We start from the raw sequence: 25766 nt of genomic DNA on the forward strand, positions 1-25766 counted from the left end.
GGAATATTTACAGTGGGGCTATTTTTTACATACGTAAAAAGGTAGTTTAACCGGTACGCATATAACGAGTTTGGATTTTTGGGGGTACACCGTTCAGGCCCATACCGGCCCAACTAAAGCACTGATTTTCCCATTTAAACGAGCTGATTTTTTTCAGATACAAATGATCACTTTTACAAGATTTGCCAGTTTATCCTAACTCATTATCTTAATATCAAGTCCCTCTGGAACAATGAAACCTCCAAGACATTATCAAGTACATCATCTTTAGAGTCATTCAGTCAGTGTTTTGTTGTTTTATACATACTGATAATATGAATAAATCAAAGACTATGAAATGATTTAGTAAACTTACCTCCTTTCCTCACTGCTTATTGCTGGGTGAATCAGACTGTATGACAGAAGTTGGCGTGATTCTTCCACATGGACCCCTGTCTCCACCGACTGACCAAGGACTGTGGGGATTACAGTCAAGTAGCGTGCCTTTGCCTCTGCATTACCTGGTCGGAGTAGGGGCAGGTGGGTCAACAGCTGCCGCAAAGCAACCTCCTTACTTTCATTCAACAGGCTTCCAACAAATGCTGCAGAAAGAAGAAAATAGAAATGTATCAGGAAAACTGCATAAAGTGAGATCAAAAGTTAAAAAACAATAAGCATTTCTATACATGTGAGTCCAGACCAGAAGTGCGCTAGGTTAGGTACCCAATATATGGTAGAAGGCCTGTGTCGGACAAATCTCAATACAGATTCTGTCCTATATTTTCACTTAATAGTGGAAAAACTAGATATATAGATCTGAGAATTTGAGGCGGATATTGTAACCAGCCCTAGAATACCTGCATTGCATCCACTACCATAGAGACTTATAAGCCTTAAAAGAGAATTACATGGGGATAATGCTTCCAAAAAGATGCCAAAAAGACTTGGCATCCATCTGAACAGCCAAAATACTGTGGCTCAAATGCATTGGTAAAAAAACTAAGAAAAAGTTATACATAAAAGAGTTAAAGAAGGTGATCAGACATCAATGACGATTAAATTTTTTAAAAATTCTATCTTTTTTATTCATCCACTAATAATTAACATATTTTTATATCAGTACAAATTAATCCCCCAATATATTCATAAAATAATTACCCAAGAGCCAAATCCTACATTCCAATAAAACAGATTAAATCCAGCAGTAGATTCACGGTCATGGGAAAGTCTCCTGAATTATAAATAGAACATTTTTTTCTGCTGAGAATAAAATTGACGGTTTCAGGTGTAACTTTGAGCAAGGGATTCATTATGAAGAATGAAAAAGAAGAAATTTTGTGCTTTCACATAAAATATTTACTCACACATTTACATGACCATGGTTTCAACATAAGATGTCATCATCAGGTCACCTGATGATGTCTTACGTTGAAACCATGGTTGTGCTAATGTGTGAATAAATATTTCATATGGAAGCACAAAGGTTCTTCTTTTTCATTTTGCTGAGAATAATAAGTTAGCACCAAGCCTCTCTGTAAATAATGTGGAGCTGTGGTCAGCAGGAATACTCTACATTGTCATTTCTCTAGCAGCAACCACGCTTTATTCATTATCCTCGCTGGGGATTCCACATTCCTCCTAAGGACTTACATTAAATACCAAATTTAGACAGATATTCCATATCCCATTCACTCCCAAGAAGTCCCCTGAGCATTTAAGCCTGGATTCACCTCTAATTTAATTAATTTTAAGAAGATAGACGGATAAATTGCTTTTCAGTCATTCTTTTCTATATTTAAGCAAAATCGTTGACCTTAGTCCACTCTAAAACAAAAATTACAACGAAAAAAATAACCCTAATCTTTGAATTTTGTAAATTTTCATGAAGCTTAAGCTAAACATTCTACGCCTTGTTTGAAAAATTAACATTTTCAGTCCTCACTTCCAGAAGTGTTATATATTCACGGTTAAATAGTTGAAGTAATTTATTTTTGCCGACTATTTTCGCCATATTCTAATGTACTATTAGAATATTATACTGTATATTACTAAAATTCCGCACCGGGTACGATGCTGAGAAAATTAATTACGACATAATCAACAGAAAAACAAAAATAAAAAATGGAACACTTCCTTCAGTAACATTCAATTTTGCACGGGTCATCGTCATCAGATATGAACTCGCGTTTGTCTGGGAAGTGAGCGCGGGAAGGGCAGACAGTGACACGAGGTGGGGTGAGGAGGGGCGATGCATCATCGTCATTCCACACAAACAGCCTCTCCCCCAGACTTCTTCCCAATCACAACACGACTCGCGGCCGCTCGCGCGGGCAAGCGTCCGCTAACCGAGGTCCCCTCACGAAATGAGGAACGCACGAATACCATCTCAAATGGTCAATTACTGAATTGTTGCAGTATAAAGTGCAAAACATATAGAAATGAAGAAAAAACGTACACAATTATAAAAATTGCTACTTTCAATAATTATTCCGATTCATGTTCCAAAAGTTGATTTTTAAGTTTCTTCCGACACAAACGACACACTACTCATACAACACAGACAAATGTGCCCAATAATGATTGTATTGTTAACAGGCTGGTTGGGGTGAACATGATTCGCCGGGACAGCTTTTAACGCGCCTACGGCATGTCTAATAATGTGAAGCGTTTAATTAAGTAATTTACAAGTACCTTCACTTGGAGCATGTTTCTTCGTGGTAATGAAACATTGACGATGGAGGCAGCTGAGAAATTAAGGGTGGCATTATAGAAGAATGCTGAAGACCAAATGGATGGACTAGGCGTGTCTCAAGCAGGCATTACTCTGGACTTAACCCCTCGTCCATGGACACAGCGAGCAGCTAGGGAAGAAATTTTCAACTCCAAGGTAAATATGCGAAAGGTGCCGGTAAATAAGACTGCGCGTCGTCAAAAACAACAAAGGCGAGTAAGATTCACTTGCCCCGGAGGATACACTTTCGAAAAAATAACTGTTTATATTACAAAATTTGGGGCAACGCTAAATTTCAATGACGATGCTTTTGACTAAAAGGGTTCGATTATGATACGTTAAGTCGAAGAAAAAATTATCCTTTCCCGTCGACGTAAACTTCATGAATTTTTCTTAGGGTCAATCCAAAAACTTGAAAGGAGACAGTGAAGTACTTTACTTCATCATCCTCACGGCCTACTGACGAACTAAAATTTAAATAGGTAGTTATGGCGAAATTTTAAACGTAACCAAGCTAATTTAGATAAAAAATGAACCTTCACAAAACTTGTTGTAGAATTTTCTGCGTCAGCCGATGATTTGAAAAGAAATTTGGCTTTTAACTCTTACGAAACAATTCCAAAAAAATCATGTGAATACACCCAACGAGACAAGACCAATGAACTATTGCGTTGCCCAAAGAAACATTTTCATCTATTTACGAAAGGTTTTGGCAGTTTGGACAAGAGGGCGGGATTTGAGAGGCAGTGACCCCACCCAAAGATAAATCACATACAGTGAATCACCATCATTAGTTTTATCTGTCTTCTACAAACAAAATGCTTTTCGTGCATAAATTTCGATTATCGTGTTTGCAAAAAGATCGTATCGGCTACATTGGCACGTAAATAGCATCTAACCTTCCAACTGGCGAAGATATCAATTTATTTTGAATCCCTCAAGCGGTTTGTCACCGATTAATTGGCAACAAAAATTATTCTTTACCGGAAAATTGCGAAAGGGTTGACAGATACATTAGTTAGGTGGGCACATTATACACTAATATAGTAATAATTAATTATTATATCCCTCGCATTAGTATTTAATATTACATTTCTGAATAGTAACGTAACAACTCCTTACACTCTTACCATACCAACAAGTGAGACTGAGACATTTACTTCTTGGTTTGACACGGGCGCGTGACAAAGAATTTGCTTTGAGAGGAAGGGGGAACGGGGGCTATGGTTGTATGGGGGTTGCCTCAATTGATATTTTGTTATCAACTCACACGCATCTGAAACTATACGTTTTATTGAATCGGCTGCATATTTCGTCATCATAACGCCGAAAGTTAAATTCACTGTTCTTTATTCGTAGGCCTTATGAAATTAACTATATCGAGAAAAATGGAAAGCCAGAGGACAGGTGCACCTGAGCTCTTCTCAGCAGATATATCGCGGGTATTCGCCACAATCTAAAAACATTTGAGGGGCTGAACCCCCTTAACCCTCTGGATATGCGCATGGTTTGACGCTGGGATCATTTGTGGGCCACGGCAGGATTGCAGACCCGAGATTAGACGACGACAAACTTTCACCAGCCTTCCCCAGAGTGAGCAAGCCGGCAAATAACTTTGGCGAGGAACGCCAAGACAGGAAGCAACTGGGCGATAACTCGTGCGCGGGCGGCCGGAGGCGACGCCGACCGGCCGTCGGAAAAGTCATCTCGAACGACGGCGAGCTCACGAGGGGCGGTTAACATCTTCATGCAACTCGAGGGGAGTCCATTCCTCCACCTGCACCGCCATTTTGGACCCGAGAGAGAAATGACAGCCACCGAAAGCCAGCAGATGAGAGAAGACAGCAGCCGCGGGGAGCCATCGATGTAATGACGGCGTAACCACGGCAACACATAAAGACAACAAACAGAAATAACCCCACGCGCGATAGTGAGCCTGCCCATTCTCTCTCTCTCTCCTTTTCTTAACGGTAGAATTCATGTAAATAAAGCCAGCGGACCCGTGTCAACAGCTCTCGCATAAAAACGAAGGATTCGGTGCGGTGGAAGGGGAAAGGATGAGGGGTGAATTATTCAACGGAAAGTGTGTGTGTGCCGGCGGCTGCAAGATCCACGACAGAGTTCGCACGACAGAAAAGAGGATGGGTTAGAGGGAATGAGGAGAGGATGACGGGGTGGGGGTATATAAGGGGATGGGATGGAAGATATGAGCGAGGGTGGAGTAGGGGAAGCAGCGCGTTATTTACGCCTTGGATAACGGGGAGCGGAGACGCCGCCGCGTCTTATAGGGGCGAGGCTGGCGACGACGTCTCCAAGACGCCCTCCTCCGGTCAACGCCACTCTCTCCGTGGCGGCGCAAGCTGCGGGTCACGCGCGGAGAGGAGAAAGGGAAATCGCAGTCGAGTACTCCCTGCGGTGTCAGCGGCGTGAACTCGGGCCGAAAAGTGACCACGAAGGAAAAGACCTCCAACAATACAGCGAAAAAAATTCCCATTTAGAATGATATGCGATGAAATTTAAAAGACGTTTCTAATTCTTATTATCCAACTCAGGACTAATGCCATCTAGTGTTCGCGGCCTGACATTTGCTTGAATAAACTACGCTTATCAATCGAGAGGATATTCTTAATTCAAATAATTAAATAAAACAGTAAACTAATAATAAGAATAATTAGGCATTGGAAACTATTAAATGCCATGAGGATACTCTTAATTCAAGAACATTAACATGAGATTAGCATCCTAGTGGGCTTCTCTATGTTGAATTTAGAAAATATTCTGGACACTTATTAAAAGAGCGAGAGTTCTAATTTTAAAAGGGAGTAAGTGCCTTTTGACTTACAAAAAATCTTTTTCCAAACGTCCAAAATCGAGCGCTAAGAATGAACGAATAAGAATGCAGGTAGCGTAGACGGTGAAGTACACCGATTGTTCGGTAAATAAAGTTATTTTCGAAAAACACCTTAATTTTCGTGTACTTTCACGGGTAAAGTAATAATTAATCCCACAACCACAATACACTTCCAGGTACAATACATATGATAAAATATGACATATACTTTGGTGAACGGATAGGTATGGGAATTAGTTTTCCCTCCCTCGAACAAAAGAGGACTTAATACGTGCTTGACCGTATTCAAATCTTGTACAACCCGCACCGTGTCTAATATTCTCTTACAGGTTTACACTTGGTCCCGCGACTTTACGGGACAGTAATCAGCTATAGATGCATAGTAACGTAAAATTTAATTCAGTATTTTGAACACGTAACTCATTCAGTCCTTACGAAATAACAACCACATAATTATTAAGAGGAAAGAATCGACCAAGGAATAAGCAATAGTGTGCACAGAAAACAGAGCAATTCTCAAGTAATGATTGATGATGATTACAAATGATTATATTATATTATGGAATTGCGAACTAAAATATTCTTCTCAAGGAGGCAAAAAGCATTTGTTTTAACAGAACAATCACAGTTCATAGTGCACAAACATTATAATAAGATCCGCGAACAAAATACCTCTTAAAATTGAATGTAGTTTTTCCTGCACTTGGAATAACCTAGTCGAAGTTCAAGGAAAACTTCATAAAAGGAGTGCTTTCCATTAGCTTACCGTGACGCGCCGGAGAATAAAAAAGAAAATATTCCCTCAATTCTAAGAATTCCCCATCCACTTGCATCTCCAGACGATGCGCTGGCCGGCAGGCTCACACGGACCTCTATAGCCCCTCGCGTCACCCAACAGAGGGAAAGGAAAGGGATATATGCATACGATGCAGAATGGACCTACAAAACGAAGCCAAGAGCACCAGCGAAGAAAGAGGGGCTCCCATGGAGAAAAATAAACATCCCACGGGGCGCGCATACACGTAAAGAGAGAGAGAGTAAGGTAGAAAACAGGTGACTCGAGGGCATTTGTTGCGTGAATGTGACAAGCATGGCGGCGCGGCGGGTGTTTGGGGCGCATTGTTGACGGGCCGCGTGGGAGTCAGATAGGGGGTGGGAGGGGGACGGGTTGGAGGGGAGGGAAGCGCGCATGCCCACTGCAACCCCTCCCGCGATAATGCCCTCCCCCCTTATCCTTCGCGCCGCGACATACCCCTGGCTCCGCGAGCGTTTTACGCTGTCGAGGAGAGTAAAAGCGTCATGGCGACGACGCGCATGAGGGAGAATGAAGGAAGGCGGACGATAGCCATGTGACAAGTATTCAGCGACAGCTTAGGAAGCAAAGCGCTGGTGGACGAAGAGTTTATAATTTACCATACCACTATGTAAAATATAGACGATACATATATTTGAGGTGGGAAACAACGTAAATTTTGCTAAACTTATTTTAATTAAGGAAACCTCAAGATGTTATATATATCTTCTATCTATGTATATAAAAGAAGATGATGTCTACTTGTCTGTCCGCAATGCGTTTCCATATGGTTGCACCGATTGATACCAAAGTTAGTAGATAGGTGCATATCATACTCCAAAACCACGTGGTGCACCTTTCGGTAAGGTTCGATGCGTCCTGTGCGTCGTTTTCCCTTTGCCGCTTGTTACGCCACATCATACAACTTCTGAGGTTGGACATCCTGCCGGCTAGGCACACCTTTTGACACGCTCAAATAGAAAACATAAATATCCTATGTGATCATGAAATCCAAGTTCCAAGTTTCCCACTTCTGTGAGTAGGTACTATCTTTCCCAAGCAACGCTTTGTGGCCTGCTATTTTTAAAATAAATGTTGAATACGACGTAACATCACTGCATGCCGCGGAAATGACATCGATTGTTTCATTAAAATAAAACGGATTACGGAGCTTAGATTCTTTTCTCTATTTCCCTCATTAATTTTTCCCTGCCATATCATAAATAAAAAATTTAATCCTTACTCATTTCCCTCAAGAGTTTTTTTACTTATTACGTATTAAGACCAGCAGGGGAGGGTAAAGATCGTTATTTTTGGAATGGGTAATTTACTACTTTTCAGAAGCCTAGGATGCAGGGAGAAAGAAAAGTCCATTCCCTTGCTTGGAGGTCCAGTCTTGTTCTGCAATTCGCAAGGTTACCAATCACTAGTTTCTCGTGTCTAACGTCAAATTTATGTAAACCGATTTACTATGTGTAAACACCACTATAAGTTCATCAAGGCAATAAACCTCGGTGAAATTGGTGCAGAAATAACTGATTACTTTACGAATTAGACGAGGCCCCTCTAGGAAATGCAATGTTACTCAATTATATGATTTTGAAGAATATTTTCAAACGATCAGGAAACATAAAAGGGATACGCTAAGGTTAATAGTATAGTTCAATGAACCTAGAGAATACAAAATGGAAGAAGGATTACGATAGTTACGTTCACTAATCTATCGGACAATTTCTCAGAGGTAAATCCCGCGGTCCAATGGGCTAGTTCACTTTTATTGTAAAATTTGATAGAATTTGAAAAAAATAGAAAGACCCGTATTTTTCATTTCTTTCCGGTTCGACGTTTACTTCTTCAGTCCCGCGAAAAATCGACGGTATATAAAGAAGACCCTTTCGCAGATAAGTTGATGACATCAAGATCTTAAGTTCTTAATAATTATGTCTTTCGTGTCTCCGCTTCTCTGATTCTTCTCACGTTGCGCATTCTTCTTTGCCCTCATGATAGCGATTTCTTCCTTCGGCGAAATGTTCTTCCTGATGGAGTAAATAAATCACGAATATTACAAAAGAGGATCCTCAGGTCGGTCTCGAAATGTGTCGTCAACCACCGCGCATTGAAATGTAAGGTGGCTACGATTGAAATGGGTTTGCAAAATTCGCCACTCAAGTCGCTGACGGACAAATTGATCTGAGTTCCACGGGGAAATAATGCATAAATAGGGGTATCTACAGAAATTTGTCCACATGATGATGTGATATATCCAATCCATAACTTTTTAATGCTACTCCATGCAATAACAAACATTATACTACAAAATACTGGAAAAAAGTGGATCGTATTGCACTAATCGCTGCGGACACTTTAGAAAACCGATAAAAATGTGACCGAAGTGGCAACAGACATCTGCCTTCTATATGGGATGGACTTGGGCCCTCTCTATGCAGTCCCCTTGAAATAAACCAAAACATTGGTGACGTCACCTACTCATGAAACAAGGGTGGCAAATTGCGCGCTGTTTTATTTTTTAACTTATTGAGGGAAAGGCTAACTGGGGAAGATTTCTTTCCTAGACACCTCTCCCTACCGTGTACCGAATTCCTCAACTGAATTGGGATTGACGAGGACTGAGTGAACGACGCCATTTGGTTGGCAACTTTACGCTGCTGGCCCACTCGTTCTACGCGTTCAAACGATAAGGATGGGAGCTAAGCACAGCCTGGCCCCACTCTCCCTTCCTAAAACACAAAAGACATCAACACCACACACAGGTGTGCTTGCTGCCACCACCAGCACTCCTGCCACTGCTATATAAGCTCCGGGCATCGCTTGAACGAGCGCGCTGCCGCATGGGGTGTTCGTTGGCTGCTGCAGTGAGGAAAACCGCCTCTCCACTTCCTCGTTCGATCGCGACAAGGCGTTTGGGAAGGCCAGCGCAGTTCACCGGAGGAGCATGGGATTACCTCTAAATTTGAGGGGACGTATACCGCTTCAAACTTTTACAGTGAAATTCGTTTATAAGGAATTCCAGGGGTCATCGTTCCATTGCGTTGGTATGTAAATTTTCCGACGAAGTTAGCCACATCTTACGAACGCCAGCATACTACGGTATAGATCATATAAATAAAATAAGAGAGACTAGAACAGAGAGTATCAAACTGACGCTTACTTCCACGGCCAATAAGAGACTATAACGGCAGCTTTAGAACTCACAGATAGATTGAATGACTACTATCTTATGTATTCCTTATTGCATGTTTATGAATTTTCTTAGAATTTCTAACAGGATGTACTGAAAGGTCAATCTTCTTAGGCAGATTGCTGCCAAACATCCTAGAGAAGGTTCGCAAGGTATTATGTAGATTTAGACGCTATATTATAAACGAGATTTTTTATTCCATAATAAAGAATTTTGCCCCATACATCATGGGATTGCCAGCTAATATTCCGTAAATCGTCTTTATTTAAGCAACATCCGTAAAATTGAACCATAGTCCTACCCATTTCATCAAATGGCTATAAAGGGAAGGATTTTAAGATCAACAGTAGAACTACGTAGTGATGGCCCCACGTGAGAACAACTGTTCATAAGGTAAGGAACGAATGGTGGAAGGTAGCGAAGTAATTTCTTTATAAAAGAGGAAATAATTCCCCAAGGGACCTAAGAATAGTTCGTAATAGCTGGGATTTCATATCATCCGAACTCGTAAAAATGCGGAAAGTTAACATTCGCGATCATAGGAAAGTCCAAGGGCTGGAAACTCACCTCGTCATAGGCGGGATTTCGTTACATGCGTGATCGCAATAAACGAGTTTTACTGCACTATCAACCAAGATGGAACTCTTCATGAACAAAATCGACTTAGCCGGAATCCAAAACTGGATCTCTTGATTGCTGGTCAGGTATGATACACCAGTTACACCAACTGCCTGGTAGCATGCTTGACCGAAAATCGCGAGATTCGGGTTCATATTCTGGCTATGACAAGCTATTTTTTCAGTGCGAATATCATATTTAGTGTCAATAACTTGTAAAGAAAATAATGGGAATAAGAATGTTTGATAATTTTTATATAATAAAATATTATTTACTATCCATCTAGAAAGCTAGGAAAATAAATATACAAAGCAGGGGATTTGCCGGTCAGGATAAGCTTTTTCTTGAAAATGTTAAGTAACGGAAAATCTTATTTTTAAACAGTTTTGGTCACATTTTAGAGTCTACATCTATCACTAATTTTTCCTCACAAATATTGATCACCTGTCACTGATTTTTTGTCAATGAATGATCAGATTTGTGGTCCAAAGAGATATTCCGGACGAATCCTCTTAACAAAATTAAACGATTTAAATTTATTGTAAAAAATAGGCCGAATAAGTTGGTGTATTTAGACAAAAATGTAAGACAAGAAATAATTTGTACAAAGGAAAGTTTTAGTGGAATATGCGAAAGATCTTCTTTTATTAATCAGATAAAAATTAGCAATACCTATCGATGAACAAACCAAATATAAGCTAATTATGGAACGGTGCAAGATGTAGCGATAATGAGCGTGAAAATTTGGCTAAACCTAGTGGATTTAACATGGATCAATCGATCGGGAGGTTCCAAAATTAAAATAAGCCTCGAATTTCTATTAACGCAACGAGTATGGACTATTTATCCAGCGGCCGAAGAGAGCCCGAGGCCAAAATAAAAATAGAAGTGGGATGAAATTCATTGACATCGGCGCACATTGAAACGCTGAATACCACAGAGTTATTTACACGTTAGCCTGGATTCTAACGACCTGGGTAAGCTGTGGTGGATCAATTTGTGCAACAGACGGATTTAGGAACGAGATTAGCCGCAAACGAAGGGACAATTTCCAATTTGACCAAAATCAAACCCACTAGAGCCACAAGTCGGCCTCACGTCATGCATTTTAATGCCATTAAGGTTCATTCACTAAACTCATTTCGTTAGCCCAGCGCACAAAGCCTGGTGATGCACAAAGCTCTAACTTACTTGGATTAAGCATTATCCACCTTTAACGAAAGTTCAACAGGGATTAATTTCTTCACAACATAGAACGTTACTGGAGGAAACATGAGTTTTACAAATAGGAAGGGGATAAAACGGGGAAACATTCTTTAAACTACATAGGTACAGTGACACTCATAGGCGGATTCAGGGGGAGGGGCTTCTATTCTGATGTTTGGGGGGTGGGATCCCCCCTTTGTCCCCCCATAGTTTCGCCACTGCGCTCACTTATGTTTAACACCGAATGCCTTTGGTTTTGGATGTAAAAATTTCCGCTTTCCCCTCATTGGCGGCAACTCATTCAAGTTTTGCTATTCCATTGATCGCCCACAGCTTTAAGTGACATTTTTATTCGGTCTCAGCTTTTCTTTTTCCTGCCAATCTTTTTTACAAATTTTCGCGGTGAACAAAATATTTTTCTTAACAGAATTAGGTAAAGTTAATTGTTAGAAGAAGTACACAAAAACTTGGTTTCCATGGGATACGAGTGAGTTTCTTTTCTACGCTGACATCGTGTAGAAAATGAAATGCACTAGTGAACATCTAATTGAACTCGTTTGTTTCCTTTACCTAATTTCTGTACATAACACTGCATAGAAAAAAGAAATCACTTGTACCCCTTGGCTTCTCACCCACTCATATTTGAGACTAAAACCAAAATACAACAATGACTGTGGAAACTATTCCCTTTATTTTGATATAAAAGTTATTGATATTAAATTAAATGATTGAGGCTCCGTAACACACCAAATAAAACGAACGTAATGATAACCGTATTAAAAATCTTTTCTATTTTTAAAGCGTCACGTGCCCCCGTGCACCCCCCTAAATACCTAAATTCGCCTATGGACCCATCCATCCCGTACCCAAAGCATATACCTAGTTACGCCACTAAAGGAGCGTATCCACAAAATTCACAATATAACATTCCAACACACTCAGATTTCCGAGAATGGGTTAAAAAAAATTATTATACTACACAGTTTTTATAACCACAATTGCTCTTTTGTGCCAATTTATACAGTTTATGCGATAATCAAGATGCATCCATTCAGCCTATATAAAAACAACGACTACTAAAACAATTAAAAAATTTAAAAAATGGGGGAAGCATTATTTAAACTAAATAGGTACAGTGGCAGTTACATAGATGGTAAGTTTGGTGTTTCAAGAAGTATAAACTAAAAGTATTGTTGGAATTTGGCGTTATTCCATTACCAGAGTTAAGTTAAAATAAACACGTTAGTGAATTTTAATGTTCATTTCCAAACTTTTCTACTTCACGATATTCCATTTCCAAGACCCAATATCACTTTGATAGAATGAAACACAAAAATAATGTATCGCTGAAATCCATCGAGACCAAGAAATAAAAAAGTGGGACTGTACAAACTAATTAATCAAAATGGTTATTAAAACTACACGTAACCTAATTTTTCCTGATGAAAGTTTAAATGAAAATCAATTTCGTAAAAAATGAGTATAGATACTGAAATCGGCGTTGAATAGTTAATTTACATGAACAGAGCTAATTAAATTGACAACTTCTAAAAATAATATATTGCTTGTTTACAATTTTTTCCAGATTTACAATGTATTTTCACACATAGTTGCCTTTACGGTCCATTATCTTCAATTATAAAGTAAAAATTACTCTAAATCATAATCGCACAAAATCCCAATCATAAATCATGTAATAATTCATAGATTTTAAGTTTTCATGGGTCCTCCTACGCCATGAAAATATGATGATATTTCAAACAGTCCAAATAAATTTGATAATATATACTTATTATTTTTTATTTGTGTGATTATTTTATGATATTAAGTTAAATAATGACTATAGTTCACATAATGCTGGGCAATGTGGAAAAGAAATGATGAATATTGGTAAACAACCATATTACTCCTTTAAGAGGACTCGTCGGTCACGTTCATTTGGCTGTACTTAGTCTTTTTCTTGACGTAGAACTTCTTTAGAACTTTATCGCACTTCTTGAAGATTTCATGTTATATAGACATTTGCCTAAGTCACGTGTTAAAATTTAACACCCGAGAAAATACTGACGTAAAATTTTCATGCGCAAAGTACAGACAAACTTTGACATGGGTCTTCTCTATACACCCTGAGTATTTCAAGGCAGGAGCTACCAATTGCTATTGCTGCACTCATACCAGCGAATGGAAAAGGTTAATGAAGACTTTACATGCGGCCGCGTATTCGAGACATTAGCATTACGTTCGAGTGATAGGTAACGCCACTTCCAGAGTGAAATAAAAAAAAACTAGCAATATTACTCACAAGGAAGTGAATTGGAGTCGAATACGACGCACAAAATAAATAAATATACCCCATAGTATTTCTAAAATAAACAAAATTTCACGGTGGAAATTACGTATAGTTCTCATCGCATGCGACCTAGTTCGTGGGTCAAGATTTTGAAGGTACCGTCGGTAGGCGGTATTCCCACATTCGAATTAAGCCATTGACGTCCCCTCATTCCACAGCGACGGAAGAAGCCCTGGAAAAGTCCAAAATTCAGGTCAGGTGGCTTACGGAAGGCCCTTAAAATGGAGCAATTATTGCCACGAATTCATTCCACAATAAATGACCTACATTTTTAATGACAAAAGTATAATTTTTTAAGGCAGGGTCAAGTTCTGTTACGTAGGCGTAATATATTTTTTTGTCACCCCTATATCTTCGCCAGGGTACACAACAGTACTTGGCTAAAAAGTTTTCGCAGCTATTCTTATTTATATACCACTTTTTCAAAATTTAACTTCTTCTTTCGGGCTTAAATGATCATAAACAAGTTGAATATATAACATTTACAAATGGCGTAATAACTTTGTTCCTTCCATATATCACATGACTAATGCGGAGTCTTAACCCATTAGCAACCAACAAAGCCGAATAAAAGAGGCTCCTCGATTAATTTATGTTCTCTTCACTATTAGATGACATTTCAAAATAAAGGTGATTCATGATCAAGCCAAAACAATCTGAGGACAACTTTCAATCATCGGTAAGAGCGTACTTAGTCATTAGTATCGTTGAGTTTAAATTGACAGAAGTTACAAGATACCAACCATAGCTACGGTGCAAATGACATCAAATCAAAGGAAAACTACGAGTTACGATTGCAAAAAACAAACACTTTCGTCCAATTAAAATCTAATCTAAACACAAAGAGAATATTTTTAATGGGGACACGGGAAATGAATTCACCGAGAAAGTTGTCAACGAGAAGAAAAAACAATAGCAACGATAAAAAATAAGTAAAATGGATGATGGCGTTATGCCACCAAAGTTATTATCCGAGAATTTTATTAACTACGCTCGCCGCAAACCATCCAACCGCATAGAATCTCTTAAACGTTGACGCTGAAATATGAAAATAAAAGGTAAAGCGAAAAAAACGAGTGAGCCACAGCGGAATAATAAAAATGAACGATCGAAATTTTTTCCCGCCAAAATTATTATCTCGAAGTTTTACTTATAAAGCTCGACATGCCTCTAAATATTACGAGGCAAAATATTCGGCATGGAATCTTTTTTTTTGTTGCTCTATTACAGAAAAAGACGAAGAAAATAAAAAAGTGACTCGAATGTGCCCTCTCAACGGTCTAGGACACAGCTGACGAGACATACGCGGGCGTCTCCGGGCCACTCCATCAGTGTTGAGGAGGAGGAGAAAAAAAAGGCTTCGCGTTCTTTTTTTATTGCTCTAATGACGTCACATTCAAGGAGTCGCTATGCGGGATAAGGATTTTCGGGGGGGAGGGGTAGTGTGGGAGAGGGGAAGAGGAATAAAAAGGGTTGGAGAGGGGTGGTGGGGGATGCTTTGTCGCCCAAATGAAAAGCGTCCCCGGAAATGCCACGGCGACGTAAGTGGTTGAAAGAGAGAAAGAAAGAGAAAAGACAAGAAGTGAGTGACGTCGTGAATTTTAACAAACAAAGGATACAAACATGCTAAATTTTTTCTATGGTTTAATTTTTTGTGGTAATGTAATAAAAAATCAAAATAAAAATATATAAAGACCACGCTTTTTCCAAAAACAGTAGGTACGAATGCAATAAAAAGTAAAAAAAATAAACTTTTCATCACTTGGGAGATTAAAGCGCGGGTGCTGATTAGGACACTGGCGGATTTAGGCGGGTTACAGGGGTCATGACTCCCCAAATTATCAAAAATTATTAATTTTTATAAATATAATACTTTTCGTATCCTAGTAAAGTAGGAAAGAGAGTGTATATGCAAATGCATGGGTGAAAGTCCCAAACGTGAGAAATGTTTGAGTTGATTTTATCGAAAAGTTCCTGTTGTAAAAACGCCCTTTACTACCAGGAGGAGTAGTATTCCATATTCACCGGACCCAAGTCACGACTCCCCTCCAAATTTGAGGCTGAATACGCCCCTGTATTAGGTTCACTATTAAATTATGATTAGGTTTTTTGATATGCACGTTCGTATGAGAATCAGGCTACTTTCGTGCCTCGTGTAAAACGAGAATTCGCTTTACAAAATGTTTAACTAACGGGAATTGGCAAGTGGCCTTTGGCTTATTCAATGGGACCGTACACTCAGACTCGAAATCGCAAGCCGTGAAAATAATCGGTAGAAGCAAGGGAAAGGTGAGTTTCGGCAAAAAAATCTTGTTGCAGTTGAGTTGGTGACGTCATTTGAGCTTCGCCTCTTCAACTGGTTCAGTGAGAACCGTTCATAGAGGGAAGGAATCGCTGATACGAGAGTGAACAACAACGAACTACGCGAAGTAGGGAAGTATTCGAGATGCGATGGCCCGCACGGCAAAAGTCGGTGACGTCAACAACGAGCGTAAGGGTTTAGGCCGACGATTTCTCATCGCGAATAGTTCGAGAAGTAGGCGACGGGAACTTCGAAACGGAAAAATACGTATCTCTATATATTTCAAAAACTAACACAATTGCCATCGGTGAAGACGCCTATTGTTCCAGTACCAACCATATAAAAAATAAGTAATAAAACGTCGCAAACTCAAACAACTTCAATAACAGCGAACTACTAAATTGTCTCCCAACACTCGGAAAGCTGGAAGAAATCTGGAGTGATCTGTCTTCCACTTCAGAGCGCGTGACTTCTTGAGCTGCTGCACGTAAGAGTGGCTGTGGTGGTTGAGGGGACGTGGGATTTAGTGGGGGACGATGCGGAAGAGAGCTGGCCGAGACGCCGACATCGGGCGCAGCAGGTCATCGATTTGCAATTGTTTAAGATGCTTCACCCGTCACTACGGGATTCAAAACAAACGCTCAAACCGTCCAAAAGGGTGCCAAGCCCAAGCTAACTCATCTCAGTGCCTCGACGGTGGAGCTCCGAGGGTACTTCGTCCTTTTTTTCGTCCTTCGTCTTTTCAATACAGAGCGACAAGTACTGGGCTTGTTCACTATTTCCTTTAATGCTGCGATAGTTTAAAAAATAAAGGGGCCCGAATATTTTCCTCTCTCGATTCGTTTACAACTTCTCTAGATCTTCATCGCGAAAAATCGACGCCCTTAACCTTTTCGCATATAAGTTGATGACGTCATGGACTCCATGGAAAAGACTCTTTCGTCACCTTGCGCTTATGCATTTGCACATGGCATCAAGCACTTCGACCTGATGACGCCTACTGGAACGCAGGGGAAACCGTTGTCTCCATCACAACGACGACGCGGTGTAACCCGAAAAAATGCAGCCTTCATTGGATGACTTCCCTTCTCTCCCACTCTTCTTAGCACTTCCTCATTATTTACTCGATCGATCCATATCATCTTCATCACTCTTACAAAAATACTACGACGATACTACGACATCGATACTACGTATAATACTACGAAGAGAGCGTTCGTTTTCATGTTATTCATTTCTATTGGAAATTTTATTTCCATGACATTTAAGCCAGTAAGGAGAAGATGTATGAGGATTTCAATATAATCTAACAGTATTGATTTAATTTACTAATTATGATCACCCCTCTACTATCCTTTACGTTGGCATCGGGCTGAATAACTTACCCCGCACCGTTCCTTCCAGCACGAACATCACAATATCTCATCACCACACTACCTATCCTTCAACCTATCCGACGCTGTGACCTCAGTTTATTCTTCACATTGCTTTCCAAACATTGTTCCCCTCCTTTTTCTTCCGCCCCCGCCGGGATGGTATTTTACAGTTGCTCATCTTCGCCGAAACTAATCATTTAATTGACCAGACCACGAAGATATGCGTCGACACGCGTCTTCACTACCAAATTTTCGACATAAAAAAAAAGAAAACAAAAGATGTGTCGCGTGCACAAAAAGTTTGATTTACTTAAATTAATAACACTAAAATTAGTGTTTAAGCGTAGTTTAACATTGTGAAATCACTTGTCTATTTCCACACTTCTTCATTTCTACCGACCCAGGTTTCGTCACGTAATGCCATTGGCAAGGCCTTTCAATTAATCTAATAATAATCATTTCATTTATTTAATGATCGCCCGTCACCTATCTATTATATAATGTCACACTTTCCGGCAAAAATGCCATTTCCAAGGTAAAAAAGTGTGGAAAAATACAACCGCTTTCTTTATGTTAAATATCAAAGATTTCCAGTGTATTACGCAGGAAAATGTATCTTTTAAACGTGGACCTCAGATTTCCATTATTTCACAGTCCGCTTGAATTCTCTCTTTTATATATTCACTCAAAGCGATCATCCATATTCTATGTTCAAGCTGCGGAGGCGTCCAATTCGATCCTGAACCTGATTGAAAGGGGAGGAGGTGGGGATGATCCGGGGGGAGGGATTATGAAGGGATTAGTGAGGGTCAGAGGGGTGAGGGATGGGAGGAATGCGCTTTTAATTAAGATGGGGGATTCAGGGTGCGGGGTCTCCCAATTAACCCGAGTCAATATAACATCCGTGGTCGGAGGAAAGCGTCGTCGAGAGTCTGACCGCACAGCGTCATGGGCGCCATGGAAGCGAGACATCTCAAGAGGGGTCCAAGAAAATCCCACACCAAAAGGAGAGCTTAGAGGAGGCCTCAATCCTTGTGAAACCTTGATTTTTTTAATGCCAGTTTCGGCTCATTTCAATCGGTTTTCAAAAATTTCCGCAACACGGTAATGATTAAAGAGCAATGGTTCATTCTAAGCCAAGACTTTGGCGAGTTAACGCCTGTTCTGCCCGTTGATTACTGCCTAAAACAATAGAAATACCAATCGAAAAAGAATTTCGGAAATATATTTACTTTTAACTTTAATTAGTATTTGGATTACCAATATTCGGACATGATCAATTAGCAGGATGACTGAGAACAGTCGAATCGGATTAACCTCCGCTCAACCTGTCTTTTTCCGTGAAACATAATTTAACCTTGCACTATCACATTGAAATAATTGGGGTTTTTTGAGGGTAGATATGTACTTGAAACATTTCCGTACCTCAAACTTGAATATTTTACTTCAGCGTTTCATCAAACATGCAATTTGCATGAAATATAATCGGGCGTTTTCCCGGCGTAGGTGTTGGATGAAAAGTTCTCGGGCTTTCCACCGGGTAATAAAATCCTTCTCCGCCGACGCGACGTTTCGATGTCCATCAGGGGCATCATCCTCAGGGCAACTGAGTGAATCATGTCCGACTCAGTTGCCCTGAGGATGATGCCCCTGATGGACATCGAAACGTCGGCGGAGAAGGATTTTATTACCCGGTGGAAAGCCCGAGAACTTTTCATTCATACAATTTGCATATTTGAGATTCAGTTATTGACAAAGATGCACCCTGAAAAGTTTTGACGATAGAGTCGGTTTACAAAAAATACGTCACGAATAAAGACAAAATACGCCCCGCTAAGCAGGAGCGGTACGTCCTCTTTAATTGTGGGATATCATCACGCCATTAATTATTTTTACTACAAAGGTTAAATGGTATTTCATGAATAAGATAAGGCTCCATATTAACAAAATGCTTGAGGTAGACGACTGGGGATACTACGGCAGTTCATACTGAGAAAAAGCAGGCAATTTTTACGGCATTCAAATAATTAATAGGAGAGAAAAATGATCACGATAGCAAAACTCAAAATGCAGTTTTCAAACTTCTATCACGTATTCCGGGATTCACGCAGAAAATTGCTTTTGACGGGTTAGAGCCCACCCAGTACCAAGCCATTGGTACCTTTAACCTATTCAGGGAATGGAAGAGTGTTATTTATCAGCGGGAAACCCAAACCTAGAGGAATATGAGGGGTGTCCAAAGGCTTTACCTGGATTCCAATGCGGAATCCTTTGATCAAGAGTAAAAAAAGAAGAAGCTAGATACAAGGTCAGTACTCTTTGCAACGCATATTATTTGAGGCATTCTACCGACATAGATACGTTTGTCATGAGCATCTTTTTAAGAGTCACCCCGGTGTATCCCCAACACTAACCACATTGAAATTCCTTCTACAATGCATACCAAGGCCTAATCGCTTAAATCCTATTTTCGTCTTCCCCCTTTCCTTTTTGACAACCATTCTTCCCTCAAACACGGCCATTAACATGCCATTCCCGCACAATACCACCTCAATAAAAATCACTTGTCTCCTCCGTATTTCATCTAGAAGTTCCCACTCCTCGCCCACCATGTCCAACACTTCGTCGTTCCTTTTCATCTCGGTCAATTTCACTTTTTCTATCCTCCTCCATAACTTAATCTCAAATGTCTCCAGTACTTCCTCTCCCGATGTTTCTTAATCTAAATAAATTTCAAGTTTACGAAACTGAAAACTGATGAAGTTACAATCATCAATTTCAACACCATATTCACGCCTACGTGGATTTAATTCATCTAGTTAAACGCATCTGGCACGAAATTGAAAGTGTATGAAAAAGCAGTGACGTCCGAGAACGGAAAACAATAGCATTAGTTTAGGAGGGGCCTCATACTATAGTGGAAGCGTGGAGGCCTTACCCACTAATCGAAGGGACCGGGGTTAAAATTCCACTTTAGCCATCCCTTAAACTTAAGTTCTCGAAGTGCAAGGTGTCCTAAGAAAAATAATCTTTTACCCTGGATGAGAAAGTCACACACCTGTACCCTAGTCTGGAGAGAGCTCTACCCTCTCCGAGACAAACCATCCTCCACGTTGAAGCACTGAGGGAGTAAGTGAGCATGTATAGAGGGCGTCGCATGAGCATATTTCAAAATAACAATTATTATTTACCAATTTATCAAATCCTATTTATTTGCTCCTTTCACTGTAAATTCCCTAATCTTCAAAACTCTTTCTCACGACAAAAGGAGAATATTGATGCACTACGCCCCACTAATTGAGAAAAAGATAAGTTTTTCATTCACTGTGAACGTAAATGATACTTGCACTTGATATGGTGTAAAATAAATTTAAAAGTATATTTCCTAAAAGTAGGAGTCTTCATGCCAAATATGTACATTCAAAGTATATTATACATTTAAATAAATCTTATAAGTATATTAAAAGTATATACGAGATAGAGATCTTTGGCGAAGAAAGAGGGCTTTCAGTCCCCCTTAAAAATCCTCCACAACGAGGAAGTAGTACGGAAAGATTTTTAACTGAAGTCGGGAGCCAACTTTCTCTTCCAATTGGATGCTGTAAAAGTAACGAGGCCTCCTTATTCAAGAAGTTCTATCTCCGCCATCCCAACGCCTTTTGGAAATCCCGCACGAGGAGGAAAGCTAGACGAGATATAGCAGCGCACAAAAAAAGAGAGAGAAAGACATCCAAAAGGGCTATAAACGGGGTAGGTGAAGGGGTTGATGAGAACGGGAGCAAACAACTTCATCCCTCGTCCTCGAGGCTAATGAAGGGCAGTTGAGGCGAGGGTTGAAATAATTTCATGCCCGCATATATTCTACGCTTAACTCGGCACCCCACGCTCACTGCACAGGATAACTATAATGAAAAAAGAACCTGGGGGTATTGAAATAGAACGTGAAATTTGTTATCCAGGTACAATTGTGTGCCTTAGGAACATACATGATTAAACGTATCTTAAAGTCAACAATTAGTAAATACAATACGAAGATTTACATGATGGATCAATATTACAGAATCCGACATAAAATTTAGCAGAAAGTAAAAGGTATGAATATACATAAAAATACTTGATGTTGTTAAGTGTGGCACAATATTTAGTTCACTTGCAATATGATATTTAATGGTATTCCTTTTTGAATTGACTTGCATTTTCAGATTATTTTCCGCTGTCTAAAATCGATTACATTCTTCGCAAGAGGTAACATGGAACATCCGAGATCGCAAAATAATTATGTAGACAGAAGGGAAAGAAAAGAACAGAGAAAAAAGAAGCTTATCTCATTCTATCACAGGTGTAAAATACAATAAAAACGCGAAAGTTGCCGCCCACTTTTTATGAATTGGTGACGACATTAGAATTTTGGTTCATTTGCTCGCTCAGGACGAGCCTTTCATTGAGGTAAGGAATCGCTGGAAAGAGTAAAACAAAAAATGAGGCCCATGCAAAGGCGAGACAGAATTAGCAGAGACGCGGTGACACGCAAGACATGAGTACGTGATGTCATCAACTTATCTGCGAAAGGATTAAGGTTGTCGATTTTTCGTGGCGAATAGCTCGAGAAATATGCGGTGGATCAAGAAAAGGAAAAATAAGAATCAATTTATTTTCAAACAATCACAAACGACAGCAACAGAGATTTGGTGAAAGGATCCCATCGCATCATGCGTCAAAGAAGGAATCGATGAATAGGTCAATATGACACAGAAAATATGTGAGAGGTACAATGGAGGGCAAATTCAACGAAAATTACACCGAGAAAGACCAAGAGATGAGTAGTTTAGGCAGACAGAAGACGAAAAAATGAAGAAGAACATGTGATGGGAAATGAAGGTACTAGCTTGAGAAGGGGAGAAATAGATGACTGCAATTATTGATCTTAATATGGCAATAATACGGACGAACGTAATTTATAGGCCACCAAAGCGTCGAGATATGCACCATCATGCCTATAAGATTACCGAGAACGTCATTCAAGAAGTTGAGACAAGTTGAAGTCGCGATGTCACACTCAAGAATATTTCGATGCTCGAACTAATGAATACGACTCTTACATCAATCCCTAATGATGACGAAAAAAATCTTTGAATCTCGTTGCATCATTCCTAACGAAGTGGATTGAAACTAATTCTTTTTAATATTTCATTTAATTATCAGCCACTACGTTCCGAAAATCTCAAAACATTACCAAGGGCCCTTAACAGCTTCCTGAATTGGGAATAACGAACGCTAACAACCGAGTCCTTGGTTACGTATACGATGTAATCTCTAACAATTAAAGAACATCCCCCTGGCATACAAATAATTGCAAAAAAATTGAGTCTACGTGAAGAGAAAAGGCTTACTATGATCACCAACTTGCAAAAACGCTCGCCATATACCGTTGAATTAATTCTAAGCGCGAAGAAAATTACACTAACTTCCTTTTTCAATGGAATTCAGAATTAAAACACGTCATGGCAGATATCATATGACCTATCTAACAATGTGAACGCAAATAATTAAGTAAACACAGCCATTCATTTTAGACTATACTTATTTATTATACGGGTCCATTTACTTTTCAAGATCATTCGCAATAGATTTCTTGAGGTTTTCATTGGTAAATTAATGCCATGCAATTATGTGGGTAAGTAGACCAAATGAATTACGATTTCACTCCTATTTTAGAAGAGAAAAAAATCCATCGGAGGGCGCTTATAAAAACTATCACTTTCCATGCTCGGAAGCAGGATGAAGAAAAAAAACAAGCTTTAAAGCTCATTAGTGGATGCGCATGATAGTGCTTTATTAACTCCAGCGCTTCACCCGCGTATACGCGTCTACTCGAACATCACGGGGGAGACTCACGTGGATGGGATACTTGGGAATCTCCACGAATATTCACCGTCACCAATCGTTCAAGCGACGAAAGGAGGCGGAGAGCAGAAGGCGCGCGTGAGCCTACACACAATATAGGACGCGAATGCGCGAGAGAAATAGAGACAGGATTAAAAAAAAATGCACGCGAGACGTATGCATAAAATAATTCTTTCTTTCGGAGCTCACTCTCGGATCTCTGTGGCGACACGATACGGGGCAACCCTTGAAGGGTTAATCACCCGCGGAGCACGGACGGTAGGCAGATGAGAAGTGCTATGGGGCAACACAGAGGGGGATAGGAGAAAGAAGGCGTGGAAGAAGTATAACAAGGATAGCGGAAGTAAAGGTAACAGGGACGGGTAGCGAGGAGTAGATGAAAAAAAAACTTAAAAATAGAGAAAAAAAACAATTGACTCGCGCGATGCGCCATTCACTTTTTTATTTTGTTGCGGAAAGGGGCAGGGGAATGCAAAGCGGGTGGAGGAAGGCCGAGGGAGAAAGAGAGAGAAAAAGGAATATGACGAATCTCTTGCACGCCGAAACGAGGTCCCACCATTTCTCGACGGCCGGCCGTTTCTACTCCCTTTTGCCACCCCCTCTCTCGCTATCGATTAGAAGCGAGAGCGAAAGAGATGGAGGGGTTGGGAAGGGAGGGGAGGGATGTGCGACGGAAAATGCGCGGAAGAGACAATGGGCCGGCGCACGCGTTCGAGGCACGGGTAAGGAACGAACGGAGAGGCTGACGAGAGCAAGCGAGAACTGAGGGAAAATAAATGTGACCGATAAATATAATTCGAGATTTTCCCCGAGAATTGAATGCAAAACTGAGAGGTAAACAGATAAATTATTTATCGTACAGGGACATTGCCCCTTAAATATAACCAGTGATATAAAATATCGTGCTCCCGAATACTGCGACATATGCTTAAGAAATATGTCCATACAATCATAAGCGCATCCACGGGGGGGGTTTCTGGGTTACAACCCCTCCCCTTGAGCCTTTAATGCTTTATGTTATACATATTTTATACTATATTTTATACTAGATACTCTTACAAAATTACTGTTTACGAGTCCTAAAATCACGTTTTCAACATAAAAAATCCAAAACATTTCCCTCGACTCCCCTTTGTCGCGGGGTGTTTTCCATGAACCCCGGAAGGGCCCCGAAATCTCCGGTGAATTCCCCATTTAAAAATCCTGGCTACGCCACAGCATACAATCAGTGTTGACAGGTGAAACGGTGCTCATTCAGGTGAAATAAAATTTTATGCGGAAAAGCGCAAAGTAGTATCACCTCATATCTTGACAGGTGTAAGTAAGCTAGAATTCTCTCCGTTTCTAGGATTAATTGCACTGTAGAGATAAAAGTTGTCTTCCAAATTTTATTTTAAACTTTGTCCTGATTCCCAGTTACACCAAGGGTTAAATGAAAAAGCATGTGGCTTAACCGAGATCCGGATTCGAATCCTGGATAAGCTAAATATTTTTTTAAATGTGTAACTTAACCCTTGGCGTTTATTTGGACCCGTAAGCGACAAACAGTCACATGCTACAAGTAGCACATTTCAATTTGTACTGGCTCGGAGGAACCACGCAACGAAATAAATGATAAAACTAAGAATATAGAATAAAAATCAATAACAATAATATATTATACAAATAGCTCTACCATAAAATAGTAACAGTACGATACCACAATGCCAATTCGAGCTGATGACTGCGCAAAAAGGGAGCTCATTGGCGCATCAAAATTTCGTGGACACATTTCCCAAAGAAACAAACGGACTGCATGTTCTTCAAATCAACCGATAAGAAGTTCCACAGTTTAGATCCAGGAACTTGGAATTACTTCTGAGATTGAGAAGGCGTGAATTCTGACAGTGAAAATTAATTCGTTAATCGAAACGTCGGAGTTATCGCAAAAAAACACGAACACAAAATTACCTGTTTGCCATCCAAAATCGTATCCCGTCTATATACAGCCCTTGTGGTGACTGACTCATGGATACAAATTCCCGACCACTTCTAGAAGTGCTGGAGAGCTGAAATTTGGCACGCGTGCGGGGAAACCGAAATGATCCGGAGGAAAAATCCGAAAACCGGAAGTTTCCGCCACGTGTCGTCGCTAGGACGACAAAATGGCCGAAATCGGGCTTTTTCCGGTGACCGTCTTTCGGTTTTTATTTTACTGCGCGCGAACCGTGCGTGCCACACGAGTTGTTAATGCATTTTTTGAAAGCTAATGAACGTAGGCACGTCATTAAATAAATTTATTAGTTTCCATTTGAGAAAATTACAGCCAAATCGGCGTCCAAAAATTGATTTTTCGAAAAAAATTTCAAACTTTCCCCTCCCCTCAACTTAATTTAAGGTGTTGGACAACGAAAATGATTATTATATATGCTGATAACATCGTCTACGAAATGTAGGTAACACTTTTCTTTCATCGTG

General features: G+C 40.0%; 1 protein-coding gene across 3 annotated transcripts in view; it reads right to left on the reverse strand.

Moving 5' to 3' along the window:
• LOC124154078 (protein Smaug homolog 1) overlaps positions 1-25766 on the reverse strand; it is a 165796-nt gene that overhangs the window by 16648 nt on the left and 123382 nt on the right. For 2 of the 3 annotated variants that reach the window (XM_046527578.1, XM_046527577.1), the window contains exon 3: positions 356-581. In XM_046527578.1, coding sequence (XP_046383534.1) covers positions 356-581 — 226 coding nt within the window. Of the gene's footprint in view, positions 1-355; positions 582-6327; positions 6468-25766 lie in introns of those variants that run through there. The other variant, XM_046527579.1, reaches the window with a different exon arrangement.

The sequence above is a fragment of the Ischnura elegans genome, chromosome 2 (assembly GCF_921293095.1).
Source record: "Ischnura elegans chromosome 2, ioIscEleg1.1, whole genome shotgun sequence".
Lineage (NCBI taxonomy): Eukaryota > Metazoa > Arthropoda > Insecta > Odonata > Coenagrionidae > Ischnura > Ischnura elegans.